This window comes from Ziziphus jujuba, chromosome 4 (genome assembly GCF_031755915.1).
Source record: "Ziziphus jujuba cultivar Dongzao chromosome 4, ASM3175591v1".
Lineage (NCBI taxonomy): Eukaryota > Viridiplantae > Streptophyta > Magnoliopsida > Rosales > Rhamnaceae > Ziziphus > Ziziphus jujuba.
In genome coordinates this window covers 18222975-18233392 of record NC_083382.1, presented here as the reverse complement: position 1 = coordinate 18233392, position 10418 = coordinate 18222975, and the positions used below count along the sequence as shown (strand labels likewise).

Genomic DNA, 10418 nt, shown 5'->3' with positions numbered 1-10418 from the left:
CCGCTCGGCTTCTTCTGAGTCAGCTCGGCTTCATTCAAATTTTTTTTTTTTTTTTCTTTTTCAAATGCTGTTTTAATCATGTCCAAAAAGAAAAAAATGACAATATAATCTCTGATCTTCCAAAATTCATTTAAAAGAAATATTTATTTGTTGATCATTTTATAGGGTTAACATCTTTTTGTACGTTAAACAAAGTATAGCATAATTGTTGTAAGCAGCTTGAAGTATCTTCTTTTGCAGTGAAATTTAAGCCACTTCATGCCCGCCTCTCTCTCTCTCATTCATTTCAATTCATTAAATTATCAAACAATTGTAAGAAAAATTTGTTTCGAAAATTTAGAATTAATAAATATCTTTTTTGAAATATGTTTAAAATTATTGTTCTGTAATCCATTGCTTCACAACAATTTTTTCCCTTTCTTTTTTAATACGCTGATTTATTTAACTTGTTTTCTTTCTTCAATTAAGACGACATACATGTAATGAAAACTATTCCATCACTACCGCAGCAACTAACATAATCATCAATTGATATAGGGGTTACTATGAGAACGACTTTGACCTTTGGCCTTTTTTGGACTATGGAATGGCTTCTAGTTTTCATTGATATGGAAATAACATATATATAAATATATATATATATAACATAAAAATGATAACAAAATGTATTATATTTAAGAAATTTTTATTTCCACAAAAATATACAAGGATTAATTTCATCAGTCCTAAAATGCAATCAGGTAATGCCTTTAAAACTGTTAGCATAAGATTTCTGCTCAAGTCCTTGGATTGGAATATTAGTGAAATCAGAAGATTATTGTTTCAAAGTTCTAAGTCCTTGTGATACCATGGATATTACAAAATGCTATGTTATTGATATAGATTTTAGGGATAAAAGCATTTTAATATTCTGTATAATCACAAATATTTTATTTGAAATATTTAAAATCAATTGTAACATACTGATATTTTATACTTTCAAAATCATTTTAAATTGATCAAATTGGGGGTTAATTTTAAAAGATTCCATTGGTGCACATGACCCCCAAAAATGATTTTCTATTTTTTTTCAAAATTTCATTTGTTTATTTTTTCGGAGGTTAAAAAAAAAAACACACTTTAATACCTTCTAAAATCATTGAATTTCGTTTTGCAGTATCAATTTTGTCATATTGATAAAAAAAAAAATTACGTGTTTCATAAAATCTAAAAGCACAAAAAAAAAAAGCAAAAAAAGAATTAAATGCTAAAAAAATTTTGAGAACATGATAGAAATACTAAATAGTAAAAAACTTTTGTCAGCCTCAAACAAGTGCCAAATGTTAAAAAAATTTGAGAGCTCAAAAAAATACCAAATAGTTAAAAAAAAATTAAAAGTATAATAAAAAAAATCAGATATTTAATAAAATTCTGAAAAACTAATAAAAGTATCATATGTTTAAGCAATTTTGAAAGTCAAAAAAAATTACCAGCTCATTGAAAAAAATCCAAAGTGTTTGAAAAGAATATTAGATATTCAAAAAAAAATCCCCAGAACCCTAAAAAAAAAATAGATGTTAAAAAAAAAAAAAACCTAGGAGTTTGGAAAAAAATCAATTGTAAAAAGATATTAAATGTTCGAACATTTGATAATTTTATTAGACTTTGAATTCTTTTTTCAATATCTAGTATTTTTTATCATATTTTCAAAATTTTTTTGACCATCTAATATTTTTTTAAACTCTTAGATTTTTGTTAAGCATTGGATTTTTTTTGAGGCTGTCAAATTGTTTTTTATTTTACTATCTTGTATTTTTATTGTGTTCTCAAAATTTTTTTAGCATATAATTTTTTTTAAGTTCTTAGATTTTGTTAAACATCTAGTATTTTTATCAATATGAAAAAATTGATTTTAAAGACTTTCAAATGAAATTCAATGATTTTAAAATGTAATAATTTTTTTTTTTTTTTTTGCTCCTACAAAATAAATAAATGAAATTTTTTAAAAAAAAATCGTTTTTGGCATCCCGTGAGGTACATGTGACCCGAAATTAACGAAATATGTTAAAATTAACCTTAATTGTATCAATTTGAAATGAGTTTGAAAATATAAAATATTAATATATTACGATTGATTTTAAAGACCCTAAGTGAAATATTTGTAATTATACAGGACCTTGAAGGGCATTTATCCCTAAATTTTATTAAGAATAAAGAATACCAATGTGCTTCTTTCTCGTGCTTATTTCTCAATTGGATCAAAATATGTATTGACGCTACACGCAAGATTTGTTGTGGATAGGGCAAGAAAAATGTTTGGCCAGAATCATGGAGGCTCTTTCCATAGCTTAAAAATTTCTTGGAATATGGGCCTCAAGAAAGTAAAATGGTGTAATCAGATTCTGATTTGACGGTCTTAAAAGTAACAATTCACACCAGTCTCAAAAGTGAAAAAATATTTGGTGTATTGTATTTCTTCTTTGCTAATAACACAAAAATAACATCAATTTATTTGGCAGTAACATTAAATTACTCATTTTCCCATATAGGTACCAGAATAACAGTCATGGTCTTCATGAGACCAAATTACTACCAGCCATCTCTCATTCATTAGCAGGTGAATCCTCTGATGGAGCACTTCCACCATCTACATAAACAAATATTACAAATGAGGATATCAGCACCTGCTCCAATAAGTATAAAATTTTGATTGAAAGAAACATGCATACCTTCACCATCTGAAGGGGCATAGTGAGACTTCCGGTATCGAGTTTGCTGTTGTGTGGGCTGCAAAAAGTAATGAGTTTCCTTCTTTTCAGCAAAATATTTGGAATACAGTTTCCATGGTCATATTGTGAACTTTCCGTATAAATTTCGAGGACCTTTCTTTTCTGATAAACCACAAAGGTTCCCATTTGCATATCCCATATTTTTACTTTTTCACCCTACATATTTTCCCTGTTGTGGCCATGTCACGTGCTTGGGTGAAAGAAAACATGAAACATTTTCCAGAGTACTAATATCTCTGTACAAACTTTGTGCAGGAATGGTTATTCAGGATTTAAGTGGAACAGATTTTCTTGAGAATAAAATATGTTAGAGACGAACAAACAGTACTACTCATCTATTTGGAATAATTATAACTACAAGAATAATTTACTCTGCCAGACTCGGTGAATAAAATGGAATTAAACATTAAGTGAAGCTCTCGTATCCAGAATAATCAGGGTATCCATCCTTGTCCCTAGTTACAAGAATTACCAGGAGGGTAATTCTTTTATGATAGTATAGACAACAGAGTCTATTCCCTCTCATTTTCCCTCAAGCTATATTTCCTCTTCAATTGCAAAATCTCTAAACTTTATTTAGGAACACCAATCAAGATTGCCATTTGGGTTTTTATCATCCACCCATAGTAACTTAGTTGGGAACTCTTCCACCCAAGGGCAATTATCAGCAATAAAAGTATGGCAACGGTTGTTCCACCCAATTGTTTATGGATAATGACAATTATGTTGTGGATGCAGATGATAAAAGACAGCATGCTTTTGCACAAGAACATCATTCGCCCACAGCTTTCAAATTCCTTCATATCTTTCTAGTTATCTTACCATATTGAAGACTACTTCAAATGACATTTAAAAGTGAAAAATACAAAAGATAAGTAGGGAAAAAGAAAAAGTCCAAATTATTTTGATAAAAACAGAACTTAAATTGGTTAAAGATGGAACTAATCAGAAATAAAGGGTACGAGGGGACACCAGAAAGATAGTAAAATTTACAATTGTGGAAATCATGGGCCTTTATGCAAGTTGATTAAGTGGCAGGATAGAGGAACTTTCATCCTGTAGTGTGATTGAAGTAAGAACCAGATAGAATCAATCTGGTCAAATTCTTTATCTCTATAGTTGACATCCCATTTTAATGATGAGATGGAGATAAATTAAACATGACTAAATGTCAATAATACACTATTTATCTTATAAAATGACCATCCTATCCTAACCTGATATGCTTGAAAAATATGACAAAGACATGGTATCAAACCACTACTTTCCCCCTTTTCCATTTTTTTATTATTTTATTTTTAATAATTAATACTAAATTATTTAACATTAATTAAGTGAAAACATTTTCATGTGAATTATCAAATCAATTAAAAATATTTTCTTTACATCACTCAAGTATGTGGTCATCCAATATAAAATTCAGACGTTCTATTGCTTTTAAAATTTCACCTATTGCTGTTAAAAGGTGTCTAATTAAAGTATATATGCTTAATCCTTTCATTTTGTCATGGCAACTGAAGCAGTAATGTCATCAACATCATTATCACAATAATTTTTTCACCTACGGCTGGATTTAGATACTTCTTCCTTTATACAATTAGGCCCATGTCCCACTTTTTATATCCTATCACTGATAAGATCATGTTTAAGATACCACTAATTGGTGAAAAGCCTGTGAGAGTTTCTAGCAAAATAACAAGTTTCTGTCAGCACTTATCTGAAAGCAAAATACCCTTTGGTTCAGACCTTCACATTGTATTTAAATCTCATCTGCTTCTCAAACAATCAAAGCAGAAGCATGCAGGTACCAATTTGTGAGAAGAAGCCAAACAAGAGACTATAACAGTCAAAAGACCATTGCTAACAAAATAAAAAAATAAAAAAATGTCGTAGAGTCAATTCTTTCACTCATAAAAGATGATGGAAGTCGTCCCTCACTTTAGTCCTTCCTAAGCCAGGCAAGACAGATTAAAAAAAGAATCCCTCAACTCTTTTGGTTAAGTCTATCCACTTATTATAAATACCAGAAAAGTGGTTTTCTTCGAAAATTTTACATTTCTAAATATTAAGTTGACAAAACATTAACAATCTGAGATCTAGTAGACAATGGCCAAAAAAGACAATAAAGGCAAGTAATCTTGGAGGTAAGGAGTAAAAAATAATTACGAAATCAAGGGAAAGAGATTTAAATAAATACCTGCAATTTTGGCCTAAGAGCTTCAAGGGGTCCTTTCGGCTTCTCACCACCTTGCTATTATAATTGAAAAATATTCAGTAATTAACTTAATGAACGTCCAACATTTTTTTGCAGTTATATCTCATATCTTATCAGCAGATACACAAAGGATACCTTTCCAAGTGCCCAATCGGCAGAATCAAAGTAAGCACGTTCATGGTCCTGAAATTAGACTCAATGCCTTAGATGGAGCAGCACCAGCCATAAACTATTCTAATCTGAGGGATCTAACTCAAAATCACCTTAGAAATGAGTGGTGGTTTTTTGGGCTTAATTCCACCATACTTTTTCTTTACAGCAGCCTCCTACAAAACATGAACCTAAGTTAGCTAAAAACTTTAAGAAACTCATACAGTAATATGAAAATGGTAAAATAATTTCACTACAAATTTCTCTAGCAGTAATTAAAGTTTTCTAATAAATAGTGCCATAAGAATATGTAAATGCAACCTCCTCTTGGGATGATGGCATGGATTTCTCAGACTCAAGTTGTTCCTGCTCTTTGGTATCCTCCATGCCTGACATAATATCCTTGCAACACCCTAGAAAGAGCAGCTGCAAGCATAGCAATTGACCATTAGAAGCTAGTTTTTTTAATCCACTGAAAATAATTAGGAAGGGCAACAAAAGACATAAAATCTTTGATAATTTAGGATAACAACAATATGGATCAAATCCATTCACCAGGTTGATCAGAGATCTCTATCTCCCTCTTTCTAGACTATTTGATGTTCAAACGGACAAACAGAAATGCACATACACATGCACAAACATACAAGGGATGTAACACATGAAACTCCATTACTAACCCTCCATGAGATTGCTATGGTGATTTTGCAAGTACATTAAAAAATAAGATAAAAGAAAACTATAAGAAACATACATTTTACAGAAGCAGAGGCAAGTCTAACATAAAGGGCAAGAGTAACTAAGATTAGTTTAAGTTAAATATTAATACAAAAACAGCATAACTCAGACACCACTTGAACACAAAAAACAGACACTCATAAATTGAAAATTTTACGGACAGCATAAAACCACGTTCCATGAAAAATGATAATACATTTAGAAAAATATATACTTTGAAACTGAAGAACGGAAAAGAATAAAATACTTCTTATGAGTCCAAATACCCCTAAGAACTCTCTCATTCATTTGTGCCCAAAGCATCAATCCCAAGGTCTATTTAATCAAAATCATAAATCCAAGATTTTTCATTTCATTTAGGTTTTCTTTATAGTGGACATTAATCCAGACGTTGTCTGCATGATTTGTAGATCTCTATGCATCTCTCTGAATATCTTTTATAAACTGCATACAAATTTTCAGCTCCATATACAACTCTAAATTAACTGCTTGATTGGATCCCTTAAATTTGTCGCCAGATCACAATTGATTAATCATACTTGCTCTCTCCGGCATTTAAGTCCTTGTGAACCTCTAGATTTTCAACATACTTCTTTCTTCTTTGGTTTGTCATAGAATCCAAACGTATACTACATTTGGAATATTCGATTAGAATAAAAAACACAAAAATTTACTCAAATTTGGTCCAAACCAACAAATACAATAGCAAATAACCCACTAAGATTAAAAATAGATCTCTGAATTGTCAATATCTCATTCCAAGAAAATTAGCACTTAAAGCTCCCAGAAACAACAATAATAATAATAATAAAAATAATTCCATGACCAATTAAGCAGCTACTAATCGCCCGCTACTCTCATATTCATTTCCGGATCTAAAGCGATACAAGTAATTATATTAAGATCCACAATAAGCAACAAGATTCCAAACAGATCTTTTTACGAAAAATCTTAATAATTACCAAAATTTGAAACAGAAATGAAATGATTTAAGAATCTAGGTTTGTTACCTTAAAACCATCGAACAAAGACAGAGAGAAAGCGATTGATCAAGAAAGGAAGAGAGAGAGAAGAGATGGATTAGGGTTTAGATAGAGTGAGGAAGAAGAAGGAGATGCTTACGTGGTGGTGGTTGGATGTTTATAAGCGGAGCTGAAAAATTATGAAATGTTAATTAAATGAGTCAACGGTTTCGGTTAGATTCTTCTGGTTTTTGTTAATCAAAATCGTTACGTAATACGGTTTCGTACCTTATATACAAACACCGGCCCCGACCACCACCAACAAAACAAAAAAGGAAAAAAAAAAAAAAAAAAAAAAAAAAAAGGAGAAGAAACCATACCTTATTTTTGTAAGCAAATAAATGATTAATTTTTTGGCTTTGGCTTTATAGCTCTAGATACCAAAATATTGTAAATGATAAATAACTAAATGAGAGTTTTTTTAAAAAAAATTTAATTGAAAATACAATATGATAAATTTTATTTTTATTTGTTTTTAATTTTGCTCCAATTATATTCAAATTCTAAGCTTCCAAAAATTTATTAATAACCTTCATTTAATTTTAATAAGTTAAAAAAATAAAATACACATCCATCGTTTTTTACCAATTAATTTTTAACAATCAAAGGCCAAAATTTTCATTTTTAAGAAATTGTTCAATTATATAAAATTGAATTTTCTTAAAAAAGAAAAAAACTTTAGATTTGATATTAAATAATGAGAATTTGCCTGTACTCGTACAATCAATTACACGTTAGGGTACTAATCCTGTGCAACTGAGGACCGGACCAATTACAAAAGCACAAACTAAGAGGTTTAAAGACAATCTTGTTAGCTTCATAAAAGATGTGATTAAATCTTAAGAAGATATGATTATATCCGAAGATTTTAAATCCATGCTAAACATCCAAGTTGTGAAGGTAGAAGTGGATCCGAAAAGCTGTTTTAGTACATTTAAAGAGTCCGACTAGCAAGGGACTAGTTTGTTAACCTATAAACGTGATTAAGCTCACCAAAAGGTCATGGAATCATTTTAAGGTAGAAGCAAAAGCATCCAAAATCATCATTTGCACACAAGCCTCCAACATGGTGGGTTTTGTTGGTTTTGGCAGTGGGAAGGACTTTACCTGCATTTCAAGCAAGCTTTGATCATTCCAATCAAGGGCAACGTATGGGAACCAGTTCTAATCTATTTGGCATTCTACAAGGCATATTGGAAGAGATTTGTCTTCCTATGGTAATGGATCAACACAAATCTCTTCCTCATGGCTCCTTTCATTTGCCGTCAACCGGTTATTAGTTCATCACCAACTTTCCTTCGAGTACCTTGCTCATTATTCCAACATTGTAATGCATAATGTCCAAATTCAAAAGCAGCCAACTTAACCTTTTTCACCTCGGAATAGTTATAACAATAAAAAATCATCTCCATGCATTCTTCCCATTCTAGGTAAGCTTCTGGATCACTTTTGCCTAAAAATGGTGGTGTGTTGACCTTAATATTTTCAAGGTCATCATTCTCATCTCGAGCTTGTCTTCCATGGTTTTGTCTTTCTTGGAGTGCAAAAATATCTTTGAACTCTTCCTTAAAGTTATCTCCAAAGTTATCTCCTTCAAATTCCTCCCTAAAACGTCCGTGGCCTCCTCAACCTCAACCATGACCTCCATGTGGTTCATACCTTGGGTTCAGTCCTCCTTAACAATGTTCAAATCTATCCATCCTTTGATCAAGTTGATCAAAGCGAGCATTCATCCTTTGTAGTTGTTCCAAAACCGCCAACATGTTGGTAGGTTCTCCTCCACTTCCCATTGCTCTAGATTCCCCTTTAAATCCCATGGATTCGTCTTCAAGATTTCTTAATGAGTCTCCTCCTCTACTTAGTCTTGAATCTGTCATGTTAGTGAAAATATTGCAAAAATCCTTACCAAATTCACTCTCTCACATGTATCACTCAAACAAGTTCTCGACACTTGTGTTTGTACACTAGTTTTGGCTTTTGACCCTCTTTTAAGCTCACACTATCTTGCATTTTCCTACTCAAAGAATTATCTCAAAGTTCTATTAAAATACACTTAAAACAGTAATTAGATCATAGGTATATTCCAATTAAACCTATGAATAAGACAAAAACAAATAGCAAGTAATTTTCGAGTGAATTGATAGAACCTACTCTTGGCTTTCCTAACCAAAAAACAAAGAAAATTAACAAGGCAATTTTCAGATTTGGCAAAGAAATAGACCAGAATATCAAGTGACCAAAATTCAAAGACCATATTTAGAGAAGGATTCAAACAATTAACAAGAACAAAATTCGAATAGAGTATAAAATAGTTGTTGGTTGTAGTTCTCGTAATTTAGGTATTTGTCTCAAATCCTTTAATCAATTTTAATCCAATTAATTTAGCACACAATATTCTATTACCCAGCAACCAATATGGAATGAACAAATAGTAGCTTCAACAATCACAATTGAATCTCCAAATCCAAATCAAATTCACATTCTCAAAATCGGCCTTTTGCATTTTCTCTCTTTTTTTTTTTTTTTTGTTTTGTATTTTGGCATTTTCTTCTTCTTCCTCTTTTTTTTTTCTTTTTAAATCGCCAACAAAATAATAACACACTCTCCAGCAGCACAATCACCACAAAAATGCATCTCCAAAGCCAACAAATTATCAAAACCCGATCCAGTTTCCAAATAAAGACAAATTGCAAAAATTTTATGTTTATGCAATATTTTTTTTTGAATATATGTATGCAATTAATTAAGATTAAAATAGAAAAGAAAAATCAACAATAAACCAAACTACTAAGAACTAATATGCCAAACAACCAACAAACTAGAAAGTGAAAATTTGGCTATCAAAGGAATCAAATTCGGCTATGACAAAAATTATTTTTTCCTTTTTTATACAGAAAATGTATGAGTAGGAAACAATCTTAGCCTAATGTTAAAATTGTAGATTATCACAAAAATAAACAAAGCAAATAAGATAGATCAAACCTGAACAAAATTCAGCTTTGATATCAAATTATACGAACCTAGGTCGATTTGCTCCTAAACTAGTATTATACTAGCCCAGATCGAAATTTAAGTTCAGATTCTAATAGGCACCTTAACCTCTAATCAACTTGTGATTGAAAAATTTGATATATGATGAAGACGCCACAATAGTTGATGGATGTTCTATTGATAAGTCAAACCAAAACATTCGATCTTTATTTGGTGTTTTAGGTGTTTAAAGAGAACAAAAAGAATTATTCTCACAAATAATTTTTGAATAATAATCTAAGTTACCTTTCTATTGAAAAATAAGACTTTAAATAGGCTAAAATGACAAGAAATAAAACCCTAAAGACATTAGGAAAAATCGGCCAACATAGAAAAAAGATTAGGAAAGTGCCGAATTTTTCCTAATTTCCTAAACTCATTTTGTATTAATTAATTCCTTAATTTTGAAATAGGAATTAATTAATTTACAATAAAAATAATAAAATATAAAACTTCCTAAATTAATTTTTCTAGAAAATAATAAAATAAAATCCA

General features: G+C 30.4%; 1 protein-coding gene across 2 annotated transcripts; it reads right to left on the bottom strand.

Annotated features, from left to right (window-relative positions):
- Positions 1-2366: 2366 nt before the first annotated feature.
- LOC107417171 (uncharacterized) lies at positions 2367-7129 on the bottom strand. Of its 2 annotated transcripts, none has more exons than XM_016025759.4 (7): positions 6994-7129; positions 5455-5559; positions 5247-5309; positions 5119-5166; positions 4966-5019; positions 2709-2766; positions 2367-2626 (listed from the first exon to the last, which is right to left on the bottom strand). In XM_016025759.4, exons 2-7 carry the CDS (start codon positions 5527-5529, stop codon positions 2583-2585), a joined length of 342 nt encoding a protein of 113 aa, XP_015881245.1. In that variant the 5' UTR covers positions 5530-5559; positions 6994-7129; the 3' UTR covers positions 2367-2582. The 2 variants fall into 2 exon arrangements, with proteins under 2 accessions (XP_015881245.1, XP_015881244.1); XM_016025758.3 differs by having other exon boundaries at positions 6882-7115.
- Between the last annotated feature and the right edge of the window lie 3289 nt (positions 7130-10418).